Consider the following 25670-nt stretch of genomic DNA (forward strand, 5'->3'; position numbering starts at 1 on the left):
CAGAAATGTTTGTTACTAGCTGAACCACTCAGGGGAACCCTGAAATATTTCACCTTCTATTTCTACTAGTTACTCATCATCAATTATGCCAGCAACCATATCACCCTGCAACTTACAATTGGCAACCCACTGAAGCTAAGCAGGTGTGAGCCTGGTCAGTACCTGGATGGGAGACCTCCTGGGAAAAACTAAGGTTGCTGCTGGAAGAGGTGTTAGTGAGGCCAGCTGGGGGCGCTCACCCTGCGGTCCATGTGGGTCCTAATGCCCCAGTATAGTGACGGGGACACTATACTGTAAAAACGAGCGCGGTTTTTCGGATGAGACGTAAAACCGAGTTCCTGACTCTCTGTGGTCATTAAAAATCCCAGGGTGTTTCTCGAAAAGAGTAGGGGTGTAACCCCAGCGTCCTGGCCAAACTTCCCATGCCTCCTAATAATCCCCCTCTTTGAATTGGCTACATTACTTTGTTCTCCTCCCCCCCCCCCCCCCCCCGAGGGCAGGCAGAGCGACGCGCTGGTTGGAGTATTTCTCAGTCGCATTTAATGGCAACATCAGCTCAAAGATTTGGTTCAAACCACCAAATGGAGACGGGCGTGCCGACAAGCTGACCCTGATGATGCGGGATTAACGCTAGGATGAGAGACTCATCATCAATTATAATACAAATTACAGCAAAAATAATATTATACTTTTGAGTAAAGTTAATACAGGTTACCAAATTACACAACTGCTAGATGAAAACAATTGTATAAATAATTGTATGGTCTTATTGGAAATCCCATCATAATATTTCCAATTTAATCCTTTCTTTTTTATATTATTAGCTATTTAATCATTTTTAAAACCTCCAGTATTTACTGAAATCAGGAGCACTGTATTGTTAAATCTAATAAGAAGTGCTTGTTCAATTTAACTTTAATTTCACAACACACTGTATGATGAAAGTTGATATAGTGTATTTATACAATAAACATAAGTTGAATACAGCAATAACAATAAAATAATGTAATTATGGGATATGATATTTAAGAACATTCTTCATAAATCTCTACATACATCAGTGTGGAAGAGGAAACGTACAGTACAGCACATTTTTATTAAATGTGATCTGTGATCTTTTGTGTCCTAAATATTAAGAATCCCCATCTGTACTTTGTTTCATTGCTGAAAGTGTATTTCACTGTCAACTTCAATGTTTAAGCAGCCAAAAAGGTCTGATATTTGTGGAGGAAATGTGAACTCTTCACAGCTGTACGCAATAACAAGTTTTCACATTTATGTAACACAGCGTGGCGATTGGTTTCTTAAGTATCCATTTCTCCCTTCCTCAATGAAATAAGAGCAAGTCTGGCACAAGGCAGACCTCCTATCATAAACATTTCCCCTGGTACCAAGGCACAGTGTGCGTGAGGACTAAGACTGCTAAATCAAATCCCTCTGGCCTGTCCTTCTGAAAGTAAGATGTTCACAGCCTGTCCAAAACATTTGTTTCACATTAGGCTTGCATGCTTCTCTGCTTTAAAGGTCATGAAGAGTAACTTGAAGGTATTTTCTGAGGGGAAAGATTCATTCACAAGATTGTTCCTGTATATTTCGTCAATAATCTCCTATTGTACAAATCTAACAAAGATTCACAGGCTCATAGACCCACTTATATAAGTTTTTTTGTAACATTTTCCTTACATTACTCCTAAAATCGATATGTTTATCTTTCTCACTGGAAGTGAAAGCAGAACACAATAGAGGGCAAAACGGTTTACATTACAACCTGTAATTGGTCCCCCAGCTCTGTGCTGGATGCTGAGTGTGTACTTCCAATTGCCATGAGTACACTACCGGTAACTGAACTGCACAATGGACAGTACTCAACCTTTGCTGAAAGGGGAAGAAAGGAGCTGAGTAAATGAGCTCTGGCCTCCATACCTGCACACTTCCTGCACCTGGACTGGGCAGATCTTCATCTGGTTTAATCTTAGAGCGTTTGTTCTGCATGGGGTCCCCTGTGCTGCTCACCGCAGATTCACTGGTGGGCTTGCTCTGCTGATAGACAGATTTGGTCAAGAGATTTTGCAGGGGATAACATTTTGCCTGCAGGATGAACAAGACCGCTTCATGTTTAACCAAGAAGGACACAGCAGTGAGGAAGCACAGCTCTGCCAATTGCAAAGGCAATGATAAAATAATCCTCCAGCTATAATTATTGAGGTCAACTATAAAGGGTGTAGAAACCTTTTTTTTTTAATCTAATCATTTTTAACCAATATGCCACGGCTTTTACAATATGAAAGTACATCTGCACACATACAAAAACTGGAAAAGAAAAGTTAAATGGTAAGGTGAACTTATTTTTATATTATCAGACAGACTAAATAAGAAAGAAAGCAGGGTTTCTCTGCTCACAGTGTACAATGAATGAATTGCCCTGGAGATGTCAATAATAACCCAGGTTATGGGTGTTTACTGCTACAGGCTTCAAGGGGTGTCCCTATTCACTGTGGTTATCCTGTAGCAGGTGGAGGTGAAATTGGCTGGGAGCTCGTCGGCTCGTCATGCTGGCCAGGCAACTCCACTGTCAGTAGAACCAATATTTGTGTACACAGCTTCTACAGGTAGTAGACAAAAACTGGAAACATTTCAAATGAGGGACACCCAGTACTGTATATTGAAAGCCAGGGCTTTCACACAGGTGATTATTGAGTGAATAACATCGCAGAATGCTTAGGGATGTGTATAAAATGCTGTACTGGCCTTAAGGACTATAATGCTTTGTTCCAACAGAAAAGAGACAGTGGTGTTCAATAATGTTGGTAGGGTGAATTTTCCTGCATGTCTTGGGAAGGCTCATTCCCTTAGAAGGCAAGGATGCCAATTGCTACTTAAGGGTAGTGATACTCTTCAACCCATGTTTCTTTTCTGCCAAGAGGGGTGTCTTCCAGGATGACAATGGCCCCATCCACAGAGCACATGTGGTCTGGTAGACGCTATGCCACATTGCATACAAGCTGTACTGGCAGCATATGCTGGCCCAGCACCCTAATTAAGTGACTTTACACTGGTGTTTCCATTTTTTCTCCACTCTGTTTCAGAGATTACTGTTCTCGTACGTGCATATTGTGCTCATTTTTCTCTTGTGATTAGTTAGACCGGTTGAACATTAACTGATTTTACTAAACTGGGGGGGACGAGTACAATCCTCTTATTTGTAACTGATCTTATTTTGTTAATTCAAATGTCATTAAATAATTAAATCAACTAGCACAAAAATCAGGACTCTACTAGCTGCTCCTAGGGAAAACTGGTCAATTTAATGCTTTCCAATTTTTATTGCAGACAGGCAAAGACCAATACTGTATACTTTATATGACTTGCTAACATGGTTCACATTTACAACTTATTCTGAATACATTTTTTTCCGATTGTTCACAACCTTACATTCTGGAATTTTGGAATGAGGAAGTGTTTCCAAGTTTAAAGAGACAAGTCTGTATTTTAATAAAACAAAATACAAGTACAGGGTCTATTTCTTATTATGAACTGGATGATTTTATCAGAACAAGGCACCAAATGTTTGCTAAATATTTGCAGATAAACCAATATACAACACCATGGCCAATATAGAATTCCCTGAATAGCCAAAAAATCTGTGAAATATGAAAAGAACACATTAAAATAAAACTGTAGGAGAACCTGCCAGAACGAAACTTGGCATTTTCTAAGATCATTCATTTTCGTTAAGCCACATCTGAAAGAAACTGCCAACCAAACTCATAGGCAAAGCACTGTAAGAAATAACTGCATCTAGGAAAACAAATCTGAAGTGTTATTCCTTGTCATTCAGAGATAAAGGGGTTACCAAAAGGCAGTCACAATAACTGGTGGTTAAGAGAAATTTGTACTTGATTTAGCTTGTTTTGAAATGCTAATAAAATAACATTTTCTACTGTAACCTAAAAATTATGTATAACTTGGTATGATTTTTTTTTTACTGTTGTTATAAAAGTGATTTCAGAATTAGATTCTTAGACAGGTGCTCAAGAGAAATTAGCTGTTTGTTCAATCCATTTTTGCCTTCCACTCAAAACAGCCACTAATTTTACTGAGTTAAAAATGGTCCTAACTTTGAGAGGTCTCAGAGAGAAGCCTAATGACCTAATAAGGAACGATTGACTTTGTACACCATGTTAAAGGCTGGCTTTTAAATCTGAAAGTATCCTGGCTATTATGGAAATGAATGGCTGCTACTGTTGAAGTGACAGATGCCAAACAGTCTCCAAGAAAAAAAAAACAACACAAAAAATGAACACTTTCCCAAATATGTAATCTAAAACATGTCATGAAAAATGGAGAACATACACTTAACTTCATATGCTGCGGACCAGATTAATACTTGTACTCTGCGCCTAACACCCGTTTTCCATTTGCTCCTATGATTAATGGCACAGCGTCACTCTGCTGTTCCTCACTAACAAGCTGCAAAGAGAACTCTGTTATTCCTCACCTGGGTGGAATCCATAGGCGCTGTGCTGATTTGTGTAGAGCTCAGGACATTGGAGATGCCAGGAATAGGTCTCTGGGTAGCAAAGGCAGGGGCAGGGTGGATGAGAGGGGGGCTGTGCCCGAAGGCAGAGCCAATGCTGGGCTGACGACTCATGAGCTGCTGGTGCATCTGCAGTGTCACCGGGGTGGGAGGGTAGGCGAAGCTCAGGGCAGGGCTGCAGCAGGAGAGAACACAGAAGGTATTCAGGTGCACAGAAGGTATTCAATCCTAAATTTTAGCTAGCCTAGTTAGCATCTATGTAAGCTGCCCATTCGATCACACCATGATACAATAACACCCTGTAAATCCCTCTCCGGAGCAGACTGAGATGGCTGTGGCAGTAAAGTCGTCTTGTAAAGACTGTTACACTCCAATACAATATTACTGTTTGCTGGCATGCTACGAATATAGGGATCTCTCTAGAAAATAAATCATACTTCATTAATGTATATATTGTGTGCAGAAACTACTAGAGGCAGGTTATTTGATTTATCAGTGGGTTTTTGAAAATAACAAGTTGCAGCTGCAAAGGATGTCCCTCACCGTGCAAGTCTGTGGTGTCTCTCATACTGAGGATGAGTACGTCACCGGTGCTTATAAGGAACTATGTTCTGATTCGCACATACTGTAAAGAGTGTCTTCCACTAGATCAATTTAAGAAGCGTTTCTCAGCTTTTTCAACAATCAACCAAAATTTTGCCGCACCCATACACACACATCACTGGCTCAAGCTCATAAGAGCGTAAGAAAGTTCTGCAAAAGAGAGGGGGCCATTCGGGTGACCCTGATCATAATAATAAGCAAAACCTATTTCAATGTTTGATCTGACCTTGCCTTTAATTAGCTAGTCCTTATGTACCATGGCAGGGAATTGATGGCAATGAAACACAGAGCTCTTTCTCAACCACTTTTTATGTCTTCAAACCCAAAAAACTTAACTCGTGCCACGTGCCGTTCCCACATGGAGAGCCTTCTGTCTCACGTGTATGCACAGAACTCAGCACTATGGCTATTCCACAAAATGAATATTTGTGAACCATAATTTACTGGGTTTTTTTATTTTATTTTCTGCTCTACGACTTTTGCAGGCTTCCATGGCAAACCTGTTAATGCATGAAGGTGCTGGGTCAAAGCACAACAAAGTTCAAACTGGAAGATGACTCCCCAGGGTTTATCTTGCAAAAGACTAGGATGTAACGGTCACGTATCATGCCTGCTGATCCGTATGGAGGAGGGTACGGATCTTGGTTTTCCAACTGGAGAGAAAATGAACTGATGGGCAACAACGTTTGAACCCTTCTGACTAGTCTAACCCTTTTTTTAACCCCTCAAACTAAGAAATAAGGCACATCTGTATTACAAAAAAAAGGATAAATTATTTTGGCAATAAAACTAAACTAAATACAGTATGTCCAATAGTGATTTTGCCTCCCTCATGTGTGTCTTGTAACAACGAGTGAACTAGTAATAAAAAGTCAGTTATGAAAAGCACTGTTCTCCCCATAGCTGTCAGACCTGTATTAATTTTCTCAGAAGCATTATCCTGAATCTACCTTGCAAAGAACAGGAACCTGCAACAATACGATGTTCAATCTTCTGAAAATAACTAGCCAGCACATCAGAGGTAAAGTATCATGCAGTGGTTAATTCAATGGAGAAATATAAAGAAGAAACTAGATTTTTTAGCTGTGAAGCCTTCTTTAGGGGTAATCTAAGGAAATTTCAGAATCTAATATGAAGCCTTTTTTGGAGAGAAAAGTAAAATTAAATGCATTACAGTAGGAAGGGTGATGGATCAAACTTATTTCAAGAAATAAAAGGCTTGAACACAATCATATCAGTAGGCCCTTCATCTCGTTCACTATATTTCTTTTTGGAGCAATTTATTTAAACTTGACGCCAGCTAAGTTGTACCATATGTCTACAGATCTTATTACCAGAGGACCAAAAATCAATTGCTTGGATGTGTTTGGATTTCTGTGCTTGTCATATCACTCATTTGTTTGTAGCAATGGGAAGCTAACCTCATCTAAGTTGTCACCTATAGAATTTCTTTCAGAGCTGTTTAGTTAAAGAAAATGATGGATCAACATTTTCCTCTATAAGTGTTTCGATCAGTGATCAATTTCAGTTCTAATAACTGACAGATACTGATAGGAAAGCAATTCTCTTGTGTACAAAAACCCTTGTGTACAAAAACCCTTGCATTGAATGTCTATTAATGAAGATTGTACATTTTAATGGCTACCATATATCTGTTGAATATACCCACACTACTGTGGGTGCAGAGAAAGCCATATACTGGTGTCAATTAAAACTGTATACTGTACCTGCAGAGATGGAGCCACATTTTTTACATTTAACTCAAGTGTAATCTCATTGTCATTAATTATTCTACTTAACATACATTAGAGCTCTAGATATTTTTCTCTTACCAAGCAGAATAAAGAGCATCCATCCATCCAACACAGGTATACAAAGCAATGCATTTATATTTGTATTAATACTTTTTATTAATGATTAATAAATGATTAATTATTAATTTTATTGTTTCTACTATGAATATTTATTTAAGAGCTGTTACAGTAAATATCCTTGCCACTTTAAGGCCTAACATTCAATATACTGTATTAAAACATGAAGTGATCTAAATTTAGCAGGTCCACCCTATTGATTTTAAAGAAATACTGGAAAACATTGGAAGTACAATTTTATTAACTTAAAAGGAGAAGTTCCATTTAGTGTTAAACCTGCTTTTTAAACTATTAATAATAAAGATGCTGCTTTACACAGAATACAACAGTTTTAATTTAACTACTAAAAAGTACAGTCCTTTGCATGCTATCCCAGGTTTCTCCTCTGAAACACAAGGACAAGTTGTTATAATATATGAGGATGAGAGGCAGTGGCTACTGACAGACAATGTTCAAGCAGACTCTTCTCTAATTCTGAGTAGTACCTTGTCTTGCAAGACTAATGAATTATCCCCTGTTGTGTTTGTGTGTGCAGCAGGATCATTCTTACTTAACATTTTAATAAGAGGAACAGGTAAATGTTTATTTCATGCTGAAAAGGAAAGAAAAGAGACACAACATTTCTGCTGCCCAACCAAAGCTGGGTCTCTTTTCTTTCCCTTTCAGCATGGAATAAACCTTTACCTGTTCCTTCGCAGCCTATGAGAGCCGGTTACCAATGTGCTACTGAAACCACAGTCACCTTCAGTCACAAATACTGTAGCAACTATGAACACAAGTATTATTTATCAAACTTGAAAAATACAAACCCATCTTTAAAAGGTATTTTTTTGGCAAAATAATTTCATGTACTTTAGTTTTTCTTTCAAATCAAAATGTTTACATGCACATTTGCCTGACCATTCTATATCTGTCTGACACATTCATAAAAAATATACAATGTTGACAAAAATTCGACTGCACGTAGAAAAAGTATTTACAAAATTTAGATTTTTCTCTGCATAATTGCACAGGTAAATTAAAATGTTAACAAACAAAACTATAGAATTGTGCATTTTTATTCCGAGCTAATCTCTATATTTCAGCTCTGGGTTGTTTAAGATACAAGTTTTACATATATTAATTAATGAAATATTGAACTATTTTAAAACAGTTAATGTAGAGAAAAAGAGTTGGATATTAAAATATAAGGACTTCTTACATGACCAGTTTCATTTAATTTAAAATATATATTAATGAGATGAGGAAAGATATACTGTAACTTATTGAAGAACAAAGGAACAAAATAAACACCAAGATAATGCTGAATTTCTTATACTAATTTCAAGACAAATTCATTTACTGAACAGTATTCTGATCTGCATATGCTCTTGAAATTCCTGTAAGGGTCTTTTACTGAGCTTTTATAAAAAAATAAGAAATAATTTTATTTTGTATAAATCATCTTTTAGAACTTGGAATCCCCCAAAAAATGATGCAGGTTTTTCCAACACAAAACTTTACACATGTTTAATTTAAGACTGTATGAACAATAACAATTGGTTCTTAGATATACGATTCCTGCTTAAATAAACTGTTCTTTATATTTAAATTTATATTTGCTTAGAGAACAAGCTGATGTTTAACAGAACAATGCCAACACAAATCTCTTCCCAACCCCAAAGGCTGAAAGAGACAGATTTCCTCTTTACATAGACAAACTACTAATGTCAGTGCACCAGTCCTCAGCTATAAGGTCAAAACAAAGCAGTCTGTTAATACAGCCTGTTAGTTATCATCTGTGCTGCTCACAGTAGCCATGAAATATTATGCAGTAGTCCAGTTAAGGTAGCTTCTGTGCTTGATTGAAAGGACATTAATCAGAAGATGCATATCAGACTGGAAAATTTGTTCACACGCTTTCTCCTAATAGCAGATTTCATGTTCACTGAGCGCCACGCCAGTTTCTTCAATTTATTTTCCAATGTGCTGGCTATTTATCACTGCACAATCAGCCGGTATGCGTCTCTCTCCTTCTTTCTTTCACACTTTTATTAAGTTCCATTCCAGACACACAGGCACTGCTATTTGCATGCTGCTATACCATGTGAGATTTATATATACATCCTTCCTGAGGTCCTGACACAAACACTTCATGAATTCAAATGGTCAGATCACAAGGCTAAACAAAAAACACCTAACGTGTGAAATGCTAGCAATTATGTTGATCTAAGAAAGGTATAATTTAGCCTCTGAAGTTTCCTAATGTCGGCTTAACAAAAATGAACTGTCCTGAAGTTTTCTTCCTCAGCTTTCATGAATAATAAAGGCTTGTATTGCAGAATGGTCACATAAACATGAAATAAACAGAATCGCCTTCCAGACAGATTTGCCTCCCTTCAGCAGTTTAAATGGAAACTTAATCGTTTTTTCTCTCCTTGTCATTTTATAACTTTCTCTTGTGTGACAACATTAGCAATTAAGCTGTATCTTGGTTTGCTCAAGGATCTTCAAGGGTGACATGCATATTAGTTTTAAATTTCATAAGTTTGAATATGTACATTAAAACTATACTTTGTAGGTAAGCGGGTTGACTATAACCTTTAATGAACCTCAACAAGAATTGTACAGAGGTTGACATCCAAAACCTTAACCCCTGACATGCCTGTAGACGTTCGCATATGGAACAAATCAAGAACAGACAACTTTTAAGATACAACTTTTCATTTTAGTAAATTATACCTTCATTATGTTTCTTGTTGTGTGTAATACAGAAAGGGAAAGTGAAGTCTTAATTTGGTTGCTTTTTACTTAAAGGTTACTATATCTTCTCATTTATTTTGAGATATAGTGAATGAAACAAAATGAAGAATATAAATGAAAGCTATGAATGTTCACGAGAGATGGTTTACCTCTTGTGAACCCTTTTGCAGAAAAACAAATTAAAATATTTTTAAAAAGTTTTTCTTATAAAATAGTAGGACTGGACATTTGAATTGTTGCTCTGTTGCAAAATTTCAGTATTAGATTTATACGTTGAATGTGAAAAACACAGCAGAAAGAAATAGGGGCAAATATCTTCAGCCATCTCCAGCAGCAATGACGGACCTAAATCCAAAAAGCTCTGGTGATATTACAGTAGGTGCTAATATTATAGATGTAAAAGGCTGGAAGAGCACCAGAGGTTCATACAGGAACTCAAAACAGACTGTCAACGGGTCAGAGATTTCAGGATGTGTGTAGTTCAGGATTATGCAAATTCTCAAATATGAAAAATTAAAAAAAAATCTAAACAGAGGTATTACAGTAGTGTATCGGTTCTGCATTCATTTGCATTAATCGGTTGTGCCCTGCACTTTCCAAAACGTTAAACGAATAAAAATAATTCCTAAATAAAGTAGGGTGGCAAGATGCCATGGTGGGTAGCATTGGTGTCTTGCAGTGCTAGAGCCCTGCGTTCAATTCTGGACCTGGGGTGCCATCTGTGTGGAGTCTGTAGGTTCTCCTTGTGCTTGTTTGGGTTTCCTCTGTGTGCTCTGGTTAAACCCAATTATAGCTAAATAACTATAATTGTTGCTATTATACGTATAATACTATAATACAACAGTACCACTATTGTGCGAATTAACTGCAAGAAAACCATGTAAAACCTTCATGTTATATATCTTTATATAATTTTTATCACCCGCTAGGTTAGATCAATTCATACCTGATGTGATTCCAAAACTGACAGATCAATGTTGTATGAAAACAGACTTGATGTGCAAGTCGAGGCAGGGACTTTTTTATTGCAAGGCAATTTACGTAAAATGGGATGACTGATCAGATGCAGTGTGCAAAGGCCTGAAGTCAGTTCTCATCATTAGTCTCTTACGGGCAGATCAATTACTCTGGGATTATTTTACAACATAAGTTAATGTTCATTGTAGGCTAGGCCGAGAGCGCCACACTCATGTCAGATGTGATGGGAGAAGGCTGCAAAAGAGAAAGACTCCGACTAGGTTTGTTTTATCCACGTCTGCATCTTATATTGATAAACCTTTGCTCTACAGACATGGAGAAAAAATACTGGCAGTTGCTGCATTCTGCTGCTCTTCAAAGAAGGCAATGTAAAAGGTACTGGCTGACAGGAACTGTTTAAGAGGTGCTGCATAGACAAAAAAATTACTCTTGTCTGGGTAAAACCTAGTTCTTACCTTATTGTCCCTGCAGATAAGTGCCCATATGAGCCGTTTGTGGAGGAGCTGCTTCTGGAGTTGTTCAGTATGGTTACCAGGGAATTGGGAGATGTCCTTATCATGGTCTGAAGATCAAAACTGTGGTCTGAGAGAGGAGAGATAGGCAGGGCTCTTTTGCGACTTGGTCTTGCTGTGAGTCTGGGGCTGGGAAATCTTGACCCTGTATAAAAAAACAATACTCAGTGCGAAAATTGTGTCCCGTCACAGCAACACCTGACACATTTTAAAAGATATCAGACAACAGTAAAGTAACTGTTGCACTACTCCAACCAATGAATTCATTGTACACATTTAATGATCACTTAATTTATTCGTATAAACGAGACTGGTGTGCTTATCACTCTACTTCAACCAAAACAGGAAAGCCCCTCCAAGAAGAAGATTGTTTTTTTAAAAAAGCTACGTAATTATATTTTCTGCTATTAGCATTAAATTCCTTCCAAACAGAGATAAGTTTTGTACAAAAGTCATGTTTTTTAAGCTTTAGAATTGCTAGAAGGAAATGTAGTTTGAAAAACAATTTAAAACTGAAATATTACATCCAGCAAAGAAATATTAGAATGAGATGTTTTAATATACAATGATAGACAATTTTAATTTCAACAGACAAGCTTCAAAATATAACTATAATGTCTTATAAATAAAAAAAACATACTGTACAATATGAAATGTGTTTACACAATAGCAAAAATGTCTGTAACAATATACTTCAACAGTTTTCAATGTAATCACATTTCTTTCAGCAAACTTTACTTTACTTCTTCAGACAGTTTGAGCAATTATCTTCACAAATGAATTTGTGTTTTTACCTGAACAAGTGATGCACACATTTATATCTGTGTAATCACAGAAAAAGTCACATTTTAATGTTAAAAACATGGATAGAGGATACGATATACAGCTTCAGAGCTACAGGCTACAATCCAAGTGGTCTTTCTATAAAAATGGTCCCTCTTGGAGTTCATACATATTATTTTCCCTTTTTGTTCAGCGCTCTCCGACCCATTCATTCATCACAGCAAGCAAAAGACTAGTTCGATCTTTAGACAATTTTACACGGCTTTCCAGTCGCCTAGCAGGGCTCTAAGGTGTGATTTTAGAGCATCTTCCATTGTTCTATAAGTACTGAGCAGCATGAGGAATGGCAGTGAATTTGACTGTGAAGACTGTAAGATACAGAAGAACCAAAAGCAACCAAACTGGTAAATGTACTTTATATGATGAACCTTTAAACATGCTTCATTTTGGGATGTGCTGCTGGACACAAAGGTTACAGAGTGTCCTTTCAATGTGACAGTTGGCTTTTTTAGTCAGAATTTCCATTTTTCATGTTTAAAATAAGCTTGCCAAAAAGTCACATAAAAGTACATTGTTTTTTCTTATTTTTAAAACTCATAACAAAAAAAAAAAGCAGATTCTAGTGAATGAAACAGTGGCCCTGTACTGGGTACTATGAGAAGTGAAAAAAAAAGGAACCTTTTGCAATGGTCACATGTCTACAGCTTTACTCTTCTATTACACATTAGTATGATGTTTGCGTGTGTTTGCTTTGTAGCTGTTATATAATCAAGAGAACATATTTCGTTTATTGATTGTAAATGTACGAATTTCAGAGATATTCAGGGTTAACTAACACAGCTTTGAGCTGTTTCCTGGTGATTAAAACGCTTCAGTAAAACAAAATAAGGTGCCAGAGAACTATACTTGCAAAGGCTATTATAATATTAGAAAAATGTTACCTATTCATTCATTCAATTACGATGGGCACATTTTGTATTGTATGTGAGCTGATGTTGAAGAAGGGTTTACGAAATGGAAGGACTCTCTGTATCTGTTAACTGTGACACCATTCTGAAGGCCACTCTTTAAATGCAGGTGTTGTGAGTTCACTAATGTACCTGTACAGGCTTGCTAGGTGCTACACAGCTGTAGCACAAAGAACTGTTCTGGCAGCTTCCTGCTCTTCCACACAGCAGGTGTAGGTCAGGTGTCATTCCGCAGAGCATCATGAAAATTCCTCATACAAGGAGAAGAGGCCATAAGAGTGACGATCTCTAACAAGTGCTGGAGTCTCCACCTGTGATCTACTAGCTGCAATTGTGGGAAATTAGGGAGAGGAATTTATCTTCCTATGGTTAACCTCAGGGGAGCTCTGTTTATTAATGTATGTGCAAAATGATAAATTGCTAAACAAAAAGAAAAGGCTTCTATGTATTATCCCTCTCATTTTCCTGTGATTTATGAATGTGATGGCTGCTTAGACACTCACATCATTAATTCACCGTGAGGAGGCAGACAGTGGTAGCACAGACCTACAATACCATTAAAGCCAGAACTTCAGTCAAATGCATGCAACAAAAATATAAAAGGCCACCTGATTGGTGAGCCCATCCTTAACATGGGCTGAACAGCTACTTAAATAAATTAATCTTAAGATTTCCTTAAATAACTTAACATGAAATCTTAATGTGGAGTTCCAAATTACAAAACTTATGGTTTACATGATTCAGTAATAGAATAGGTTGTCTTATGTAAGGAAAAATGGGGACACTTCATAATAAAAATAAAGAATAATGAATCAAACAAAATCAAGTTGTGATGCCATCTAAGCACAGTCCATTGTCATTGACTGCAACAATGTGTAAGTAACATTGTTGTGGAATAGATGTTAATTGCAATAAAATAATAAAAAAACACAATGGTGTGTAAACAGATGCCACATGTCATTAACAACATACAATATAAGACTTATTTATGTCTTTACTAGTCTTTGTACTTCTAAATGGCTTCCAGCTCAGGATTCCTTCAAGGCAAACATGCATCTGATTAAAGTTAAGGACACTGAGCCCTGAAAAATGTGATATTTTTTCATTCATATAATATGTATGATTACATACTACCAATAAATAAAGAATCCAAATCTTGCTGCAATTAAAAATATTTTTGCTGTTATGCTGTTTCGGAAATACTCACCAGGGGAAAAATGTGTTCTATTTTTGAAAGGTGGTTTGAAACATTTCAATTTAATTCATTAAACAAAATGCAGACAGAAACAAATGTTTCCAATGAACAGCACTGTCATCAGGTTTATACCTAACAAGGTTTAGTTAGTTGGAGTTAGTTGGCTAAAGCAGTAAAATTTCTAAGTTCTAAGTTTATGCCATGTTTTATAACTAACGTTTGAATAACATCTTTCTGATATTAAGATGGTACTCAAGTACTGTAAGTATCTTGAGTTTCTGGTGTGAAACCATTTTAGAATACTCCGACTGTATTTACCCCACTATGATAAATAGTTAGATCGGCTAAATTTATCTTTAGAACAGAAGATAATTAAACTTGTTAGTATGTCACAAATGGAATCAATAGAAATCTGTTGCATTTTAACACTTCTAGGTGTCTATCACTGGAACCTACACTGAAAAAAGTTGCCAAGATTTAAATTGACCCTTTTTTAGATATTGAATATGATTTTGAAAGGTTATTGAAAATGCATCTCAAACCACCATCTGTGGTTACTCAAAATACAACGCAGGCCACAGATATTATTGTCAAGTCAACTAGCAAACAGCCTCGGAGGACAACTGCTAATATTTTTTGGGACCACATATCTAATGTTCAGAATCACCACTGCATCATATTCTAATTGCATTTTCCATAGGTTTATATGTCTCAAGTTTGAACTTAACTGGTTAAACTGTTTTTGAACATCAGCAGTTGTGTGTTGCACTTTCATTTTCAATTCTGACATTTTGTTACACAGTATCCCATTGTTTTGAAAATTGTATCCTGTTGTACAAAAGATAATGCCTCCCACCTTTGGAGTTAAACACTTAAAATGTCTGAAATTTAGAAACAACATGTAGGTCAAGCCACCATTTTGGTTTATAGAGGACCTCATTTTGACATATTTAAATTGTTTTATCACTACAATTGTACCAACTTAAGAAACGTATCAATACAAATCAGATAAACCAAAAATAGAGAGAGAATTGTTCCGCAGCAATTTGTGAAGAGGGTATCTGAAGCAGTCTGAAGTGTGGATGAAATCTTCCAAGCTTGAATTCAATTAGTGCAGTGGTTACCAGTATGGGTCATGCCAACATCCTGAATTGATGTTGGGCCAGAGGTCTGGACATATATCAATTGTCATGTCTCCTACACTACACTTGCCAAGGCTGAAATTGATTGGCTACATAATGTTTTGACCAGGGATAATTTGAATTTTGGGAAGAAAAAAATTGAAATCTGCGAGCATGTTTAAAGGTTGAAAGTTCCACTGTTAAGCCACTACTATATCAGCAAGGCTGTTACAGAATACATTTTAAGACCAATCAAAATAATGAATTGAATATTTTTTGTGTGTCTTCACCCACATTAAAAACATGATACCCAGATAGAGGTCCCTGTTATAAAATTCTGTAGTAATATGTTTATATGACTGTCACATGCTAATGAGCAAGTACTAAGGATGATACCTGCTAATTTTGTAGTTGATCACCTTCATCATGTTCGACCTTTTATGTTCTGAATGCCGGAGTACAAACGACCAATGACCCATACTGGTTTACACTGGATTTTTGCCTGGAAGCCAATTAAGTTACAAAAATAAAAATTATGGGAAGCTTGCAGACATTTATGTAAAAGTACTGGAACTGATTCAGAATCATTGTTTAGAATTAAGGTTTGGTAAAAAGCCAGACCCATTCTTCCACCAATCATTAAGGCACAAATGAAGAGCTTTCTGAGCTCTTCAGAATAGTTTCCCATCACAGCCCAGTGCTACTACCAAAGAGGCAAAGCTTTGGCTCATCATACACTGGAAGTCTGGCTGCTTCATCCACAGACCTACTGTAGGCTGTTATCCCTCAAGCCATGATGGTTAAAGCAAAACATGTTTTAAAATGCTTACATTTTTATTTCTTTCATTTACCTCACTTGGGATTTTGTCTGTATCTCCTCCATCACGGTAAATGAAAGATATCTGTCTTAAGTTAAAGTGTATTTGGAGCTAAATATGACCCCACAAAACAAGGAAAACATTGTGAAATATTTGTTTAACATATAGGCAATAGGAAGGAGAATAAAGAGTTGACATTAAAAGTCAAATGAAACTACTGTTTTAAAACAATACTCCCTTTAACCTTGTCATACCCTTTTCCATTTTAATTATTTAGGTTATTAAACTGATTTTGGCCAGCAAAATTCTGGCTAACAACCCTAAATACACATTATATATCACCATTCATTCTTGCAGGGAACTTTAAAGTGTTAATTTTCTAACTCAGAACACACATTGTTAAAATATGCAATGAATTATTACCAGGGATGATCACAGACGATTTATTTGAAAAAAAAGCCAACATCTCTATTTAAATTTTCCCTAATTGTTTTGTTTCAGTCTATTAATCTAAAACACTGACACAGAAGAAAGGATTTCTACATTGATGAATGGTGGGACATTCCAATTCCCACTTAATAGCAATTAATTTTCTGATACCCATGCAACTTTAGATAGTTTTAATTAGTTTGTACAGAGTAAAAGGGTAACTTCGCCCCCTATTTATATAAAAGCTGCAACTGCCTGACTAAATACATTCTCATCAAATAGAGGGAGGTGAGACGGCTTGACCTTCCTAAGATTCACTGTGCGTTTAATTTCCTATTTACACTTTAAAATAACTCATTAGCATATTACTGCTATGCATTTTCCTACATAGCACATTAAGACAATACCTAATTTAAATGCTGTTAGTGCATTTTTTTTACTCCACTTAAATACTATTGTTAATTATGAAGCCTAATGCAGTTGAGGCATGGTTACAATTTGGCTACATTTTAATGTTTCAATTTTGAACTCCTCCCTAACTAAACACTAAATATTGTATGGTGCTAAAACACTCAAACTGTATTTTGAGGAGAGACAAACAACAACACAACTGTCTGATGAAAATTCCAGACAGCCAATTCAAAACATCAAACATTGCTCATTACTGTATGTGTGCAAATTGTTTAACCACTAATGGTCAAAATAAATAGCAATATAGTAATTCTAAATGATAAATAAATGACAGAATTAGTCTAACAAATTACCTACAATTGAACTTTCAATCACAGCATGTTTAACAATATAATATACAGTATATTAATATAAGCAGTGATTTTATAAAATTGAGCAGCACCTACTTTCCCTTGTGCTCTAGCAATCAGTTAAGTTTACTACAGTTATATTTAATTCAGAAGCAAAACTGTAATTTTTTATATTCTGCTTAAAAATCTTTAGACCATACAAGTCACAAATAAAGAGTTCTGTAACTTACAGAACACAAGTAAAAAGTTATACTGTACATTAGAAATATTATTTTAATAGAGCAAATGGTTAAAGCAGTGAGCTTGATACCAGAAGAGTTTGTAAGTACAAGTTTAATGAAAAAGAAGCAACTGTACCCCTTTTAGGTACATTCTTGCTTTGGTTTAGTTGTGACATTCATTGCTAAATAGTTTACCATGTTTATAAAATACTAAAAACTGTATTTTGGTTTGTAGCAAATTTCCTTCCAATCATCACAATATTGTGGTAGTACAATCTCAAAAGAAGATATTTAATATTTTTAATTAGATATTTGTGAAAAAGGGTTACAACAGGCGCATAATTTGTCAGTTTTATTTCCTCACTAATATCCGTTCAATTTATGTGCACAGATTTACCAAGAACTGTATTAAATCTTCAGTAAAAAAAAAGTTTACCGTTTAAAACATCAAACTCCTAAGAAAACTCAGTTACATCATTGAATAGCAGTATTGACCCTTAAGGTCAATATTACAATGTAGGAATCAATATTTAATTTTTTCTTTTATCTGATCAAATGTGTATTTCTTTAATAAATGCAAGGCTTTGGTATCTGCTTTAACTGACTGAAAGTTCCTTCTTTATTAAAGACTAAAAAGCTGTCTTGTTCCAAAGCAACTTCATTTGGTTACTTTAAGATGGGTGTAGCTTCCTAGTGATTTTTATTTTTCTGCACACTTGTGCAGTGAGCAATTGGAGAGGACAGCTGAACTCATTTCCCAGAGTAATATTTTGCCACTCTTTGCTTTTAAGGTTCACGTCCTCCATTTCTGGAGCACCACGGGAACTTAAGAACTGTTTTGTGAAGTGTGCAAGTTTATGTCTCTCACATAGGAGAGCACTGCTGGCTTGATTACTCACCCTCCATTGCCTGCAGGTATTCCATGTGAAGAGCACTGGTCCCAGCCCCAGCTGTTGATGCGACTGATGGGATTATATCAGCGTAGGGGCTTCTGTGACCAGCCAGGAGGGCCATCTGATGGTAATATTCTGCAGGGGTAACACCAGAATGGGGAGCTAAAACAAATAAAAAACAAAAAATAACTGATTAACTCATAAAAATAAAAGATTGTCCCAGGCTCCCTGCTTGATGATCACTTCTAAGCCAGAGCTTGACTTCAGGAGAAGTCAATGATATACTGTATGAGAGATACTACGTTTTGTCTGAATTCTGTGGGAGCTAATTTGTTACTTTTTTCGTTAAAATGACTCTGGATCAAGCTAGTGATGATCCCCACGGTGTTATCATTTTCAGCAGCGATGGTGTAGATATTCAACCTGCACTCCCTTCTGCTCACATTCTTTGAACGCTGCTTAAGACAAAGCCCTTCAGATCTGCATACATCAAGAAACAGCAACATCTTTTTTCCCCTTTTTTTTCTCCCTTAGTAATAGACCGCTAAGTCCTTGAAATGGTTCCTACAGTCTAAAAATAAAGAGTTGGCAGTGAGTCGTGGTTTGCACATATTGTCACCAGCAATGCAAAAAAATGCTCTATAGTTCTGGATGCAAATGGGAAATCAGTTTAGCTCATAAAGTGTTACGGCTAATTCCCGAGGAAAAAAAAAAGGATGAAAAGCAGTGTTCTAAAGACTGGTCTATATGTGTGCAATATGCATCCCTGATTGGTTCTACAAATATAAGAAAATTCTGAATTAATTTGATTTGGGTATTATATCTTTGGGGGGTGGAATTTTAATTGTCTTCATTTTTCCGCTTAAGTGTGCTTTGGATTGAACTGTTATGTGTCTCATTTTCATTTCAGAGGGAGAGGGCTTTGCTAAATCAAAATTTTGGCACCACGCAGGTTTGTGGTTTCACCAAACAACTTGACAGAAAGCAATAGAAATATGCATTTACATGACAACTTGGTAAGTCTATAGGCCTATAGGGTCTTATCTATAAAACATCACAATAAGTATTGTACTAAAGAATGCACAGAACTGCAAGGCAGACCTAACAGAAAAGATTGCTATGTAGTTTTCACCGTCTATGACAATATAAACTGGCTGGTTTTTCTTTGGATTAATGTCTGATGGATGTCTTCCTGTTGAATTAAATACGCTGGCCTAAAAACTCCAGCAGCAACTAAAAAAAATGTTAACACTGAATCGCTGCACTTTAATTAAACATGTACAATCAAAACATTTTCTGATCCTATGCAGCTGTTGTAGCTTCTAACGTTAACAATATGTTACTCCAGACATGTTGTTTGTACCGTTTTGGTCTTTATTTACACAAGGAGTCTGATTCAGGCCATCTTCAACACAGACACTGCTTTAAGTTAATCATCTGTGAAGTTCAAAGGCATCTTGGTGCTTTAAGTAATGGATCTAGTGAGTATGCTAGGTTTCAGAATGTCTGCTTGAATACATGAAGGAGTAAAATGACAGCATGCCGTAAAATCATATTTGTTAAATAAATTCACGTCAGTCATTTAGGCAGGCAAGCACCAAAAATGCTCCAAAAGATAAGACAAAGATTGTTTTTTTAGTGTTTACTAAACAGAAAAATAACGGGCTCACCAAGAACTTAATTTAGTTATGGAAAAACTATTAACCATCAACTGTTAAAAAAAAATTAGGCACTGATACAGTAAAACCTTCTCTGTGTTTCTACAGTGAAGAATTGAGGAGTCAGGTGCATTTCCAACAAAATTAGTCAGAAACAAATGTATACAGTACACCCAGGTTGCGCAGAAATTAAGATTTTAAGATGTTGTGCCTGTGTTTCTGCACATCTCATTAACTAGCAAAATTTGATAACTAAAAGTAACTAAAGTAACAATATGTGTTTTAAAAGCAAATTGTAAATTAAAATTATAAACTGAAACTTATCAATCCAAATATAGTTATTATGAAACTGAATTTATTGACCAAATCTCGAACTGCTATACTGTAGCTCCTTTCCACAACAAAGGAAATAAAAATAAGATTTTTTTTAATCCTTTTAAAAAAAATTATTCTAATAAAAACATGAAAAAAAAGACACTTAGAGTTAGCCATTAGGTTCATTTGTACCCATGTAAAAAATAATTTAAAGTACATACTGTATGTATATTTATTTAATATAGCAGAAGTGCTGGTTCTTGGTAGTTATGCAGTAGGGTTTTGAAGGTCTGTGGACATTACATACACAAAATGGTTTATACTGAAAAGCTGCCCTTGCTGACTGATGACTGAAACAAAGAATAACTTGTCTCAAACAGATGACACTACGCAGTTCATGGTAGCAGCTGCTCAGGGAAAAATATAAACATGGAAATGTTTTATCAAACAGAAGTGGTGTCCTGGCTGTAGGAAGACTGAATCATCTCCAAACATGAACTTCAATAGCAAACGTCAGTTCCATACAGTATTTAATGCTCTCTTGCTTTGCTGACTCATACCTGTTTAAATGTTTTTTTTTTCTTCCTCCACAAAAGCAAATGGTTCTTAGCAAATCAGACTATAGAGACAAATGCTAAAAAGGCAAACCTCTTCTAACACTGCTTCTTGTGCATATCTGTTGCTGAATCTTTTGAACAGCATTGATTGATTTAGACACATAATATTGAGTTTGTATGTCTCTGTGATTGTAATGGTAAGGGAAAAGAAGGTATGGTGGTTATGAATAGATGTTTTCTCCAGAAAAAGAAAGTCAGCACTCAGTTAATTAGCTTAGGTTCGCAGATGCAAGGTATGGTGAGAAGTGCCCACATTCATCCTCAGAAATCCACCCTCCTTCTCCCCCCAAAACCATACTTCAGAACAATTGTTTCAGCTCAGGAGAAGCCTGGACAAAAGGCAATGCAGCACACAGATGAAGTGCAGTGAAGTAGTGTGCATTAGGTCATTGCTTTTCCCTAGTAGTAGACAAATCTGGTATCTTTCCAGAAGCACTTAAAATACTTCCTGAGTGTTCTTACAGAAGTGTTTGGATTAACTAATAATAACGAATGCACTGTGCTATATAAGGAAAAATCACCAGCTTATTGAAATGACCTAATTGCTTTCATTTAGAATTTAAAAACAACATAAATTAGCATTTTATTAGAATGATTGTTTTGATTGTTTTTCCCTTATGCTCATTATTCAACAGCTTTAGCCGACAGTTGTTAAACATCCAGTGCTAGTCTCTGTGGATTCCTAAAAGTCGAAAAAAAAGTAACTTTAGTCATATAGAATTAAATAATAGGACCATTAGGAAGGGAACATTAATTTTGATATTTTCTGAATTCTGACTAAAAAGTCCTGTCTTAATAATTCTGAGAAATCATATAAATGTTATCTTATATAAAGTTTCATTATTGGTCACGTCTATGTCTGTAAATCATAGCCATTACTTGCACATCACAGATCAAATTATGAAAAAAAAACTGAATAAATGCAGGTTTGCTCTCTTAAAATATACAGAAATCATTCCTGAGAAATCCATGAATGTTACTGAAAAATTATACAAAACTGATCTCTTAAGGACTTTTTCTAGCGTAATTCATGACTTGGATAAGATTAGAAGTTCAAATAATTAACAGAAAGTTTTCAATATTTTGTATCTACAAAAACATAAATGAAATACATCTTCATGCGTCACCACTAAATCATCAGCTTCTGAACAACTGGAACATGTTTGACCACTTAAACAGGTGATTTGTTCAATTTAGAAAACAAATAGTTGGAAATGAAAAGACCAACACCCAATTGCTCTTAAGGAGCACACTTGGCCATTCCTGACTTGCAGTGACCAATAAGGCCTGCTGGACTGTGGCTCTCCAGGTGTCTGTCTTATGAAAGGAGTTTGCACCAGGGTCTGTTTATAAACAAATCTCCTCTGCAAGAATAAAACGCCGACCAAGCCAAGGAATGCGCGTACCTGGCGCTTTGTTTGTGGTCGGGGACTATCTCGGATGGCCTTCACCTTGTCTACTTGCGGTCGTATCTTTCCTTTGCCTATTTTATACCCCAGGTGATTGATTTAACTTTCTGCCCATTTTTGCCCATTCACTTTTTGCACATTTCTCCATATTAAGAGTAAGCCCTGCTGCCACAATATTGCTAAGCACTCTTTCTAGGTGTTCCAGGTGTTCCTCCCATGTGTTACTGAAGTTAACAAGGTTATCTAGATATGCTGCTATCTTCTCACATCCTTCCAAAAGCTTATCCATTAATCGTTGGAAAGAGGCTGGGGCTCCATGAAGACCAAATGTCATGACCATAAATTGTCTGGCTAATTTAGCCTCACTTAGTTCAGTTAATGTGCAGTCCACTGCACATGAGTGATGAAATCCCAGCATACTTGGGGTTAGACTCAAAAAGCACTGATCGTTTCTTATCAGATCCGATCACAGCACAGAACAAGCAGCTCTTAATGATGTTCAACTGGAGTGAGTGTGCTGGAAAGAGACTTCTGTGTTTATTCAAGACCTGTTCATTACAGATCTTGACTCAACACAAGCGGTCCGGAGTATGTACTTTGAGTGAAGAGAAGTGCGGCTAGCACAGCTGAAACTCACCGTCGGTGGGACTCAGTCCTCTGGCGGCAGAGATCATGGACAGGGAAGGGCTGCTGTGAAGGGACCTGATGTAATCCATGTAAGGGTTGATGTATGGGTGTGGGGGGTTGAAGGGAGACTCTGCACCCACTGAAGGATTCCTATGGGGTGAGATTCTGATAAGAGAGATATCAGAAAATGCCGGACTGCTGGGAAGACCAGGAGGCCTGCAACACAGGAAAAAAAAAACGCAAGTCAGCTATGTTTTGTACAGCCATGTTGTGCGTCGACACTATTTGAAACTTCAGTCTACGGAATACATATTACTGAATTGTTGAATGGAATACATGCATCGGAAGTATGCTAAAGTGTACAGCACAACCGTCATTCTGAAAAAGTAAGGAAAAACTATGTGACAAAGATGTTCAGGAAAGGCATATGGCTACTTCTACTATATTACAGTGGTCCAGTACAAAAAGTACTGGCACTCCTATTCACATCAGTCATTTTCAGGACAAAAAAGAGATAGAATGGGATCTAAATTGCTTAATGCTTTCTGGATGATAGCGTTTTTGAAATTTTCTCAAGATCAAAGCCAGCATCAACAGGTGAAACACTCCCATAAGATGCAAGAAGAAGTTCAACTCGATGGATGGGGCCATTTTGATTCGTATAATTCTTCTTTAATGACTGAGTAGAAATTTTACATGACTACACATGTGAGCAATCCCAGAGAGCAAATTTTTTATTAGAAACATCTGTGTTTGCGCTTGTAATTCTGTAAATTGTTTTGTAACATATTCACAAAATCACCTGTGTTTAAACTGAAAAAACAGTCCTTTATAGGACTGAAGATTACTACATAAAACTGACAACTGCTTCTGCAAAAGGTAAACAATTCTAAGTGGCTAGCATTTGTGTTCAACAAGATAGCAGCTCAACATGTATATAGCATCCTTCAAAGCTAATTCCCATCCAAAGGTGCTGTCTCTTTTGCCACTATGTTCAGGGTAATGCCTTACTAGAAGTTTTCAAAGTATTCAGTAATTCGACCGTAATTTCTCTATACAATATATTCAAAGGCAAGGGCTCAAGATTACATGAGAGCTTATCTGAAGAAATAGATTACTAGTATAGTCAAGAGTTTGGCATTAAGTGACCTTAGCAGATGCCATGGGACAGGGATAAGCAGATTATACACATGAACTTCACCCAAGTTCCAAATGACCCTAAACATGTGTATTAAAGCTTTACATCTGAAAGCACTTAGGTCTGGTCAAATACAGGAAGCCAACAGCCAAAAATGGGATGAAAGCTTCAGCACATTCTGTGATTTAGGACACACATACTGCTTTACTTTACTGGATCAACAATTGAGAAAAAGCAATCAACACTACAGAATTATAGTTGGCCAAGAAATAACAAAAGAAAACAGTCAACTGCATGCAATGGAAGAAAAACTTACATGTTGACCACAAAGGGAACCTTGTTAATAATGGCAGCTGAAAACAGCTGCATATTAAGAGATAAATAAATTGCAACAGTGAGTAGGACTTTAGAATGTCCCATAATTAGCATTCTACAAGTACATATTCAGCATGTATTTCTAGTCATGTAGCATTCCTTTACATTTAATTTTGGCCAGTTTGCTGTTTGTAAGTTATTAATTTGCATCAAGGCTTCTACGCGCTTTTTGTTCCAAATCATGGAAAACTTGACAAGTATTTTATTGTTATGAAGGTATAGTGAGCTGCTGTACTAATTAATTAGGCTACAGCTACAGTAGATTAAAAATACTACAGTCACCTTTGAAGATGAAAACCTTAATTTCCTCATTTGTTTTCTTGTCCAGTGTCACTACTCCGCAGTACATTTATATACATCTCCTCAAGCTCACATACGAATGAGCGTCTGTTGCAATACATTTGAAGTAACACACCAGAGAGATGTATAGGCTCATGGGATTGTCAGAGTCAAACTGATGCTGAAGAACCAAGTCTGTGACTCTTAGTAATGTGCTACTAGAAATGCTCCCTGTCAAAAAGATTCATTTGCATATTTATAAATATAACTATAGAAATGACACAGGATATTAAATAAACAAGGGAAATGAGATTAAGAAATGCATTTTGAATGTTCGTTAAACCTTCAAAGCTCCCAATGAAGATGCCAAAGTCTTCCTGGTTAGAAGAGGTCCAGAAATACTGCTATTATTAAATATTGGACTAGATGTGCCAAAATTCTGATTTGATAGGCGGAATAGGCTCCTCTAATTTGTAACCTTTTCTCATGCTTGTTAATAGCTTGATAAAACTCGAAAGGCCTTCTAACATCTGATAACTGAACTCACCAAAAAACATCACAGCTCATGATTTCTATTTCTTAACTGGATCAGGTTCAAAATAAACCACTATACTTTATATATTATGTCTCTGACAAGTATTAATGAAATTAAAACTGAAATATGTTTTAATATAATGGTAATATATATATATATTAACTACAACTGTAGGGGCCACAGTTAAAAAAGAATACAGATTCACTCTAAAGAAGAACACAAGTCTATTGTCTGACCCTCCAGGAACAAGTTACCATAGCTAAATCTCTTTGGTTTAGAACGAGA

General features: G+C 36.3%; 1 protein-coding gene across 4 annotated transcripts in view; it reads right to left on the reverse strand.

The window, feature by feature from the left end:
• The window catches only part of gli3 (GLI family zinc finger 3), a 162729-nt gene that overhangs the window by 21752 nt on the left and 115307 nt on the right, over positions 1-25670 (reverse strand). For 3 of the 4 annotated variants that reach the window (XM_088643716.1, XM_088643714.1, XM_088643718.1), the window contains 5 exons: positions 23069-23274; positions 18439-18594; positions 11187-11388; positions 4499-4712; positions 1924-2040 (listed from right to left, as the gene is read on the reverse strand). In XM_088643716.1, the coding sequence (XP_088499842.1) occupies positions 1924-2040; positions 4499-4712; positions 11187-11388; positions 18439-18594; positions 23069-23274 (895 nt within the window). The remainder of the gene's footprint in view (positions 1-1923; positions 2041-4498; positions 4713-11186; positions 11389-18438; positions 18595-23068; positions 23275-25670) is intronic. The other variant, XM_088643717.1, reaches the window with a different exon arrangement.

This window comes from Lepisosteus platostomus, chromosome 8 (assembly GCF_059453375.1).
Source record: "Lepisosteus platostomus isolate fLepPlt1 chromosome 8, fLepPlt1.hap1, whole genome shotgun sequence".
NCBI lineage: Eukaryota > Metazoa > Chordata > Actinopteri > Semionotiformes > Lepisosteidae > Lepisosteus > Lepisosteus platostomus.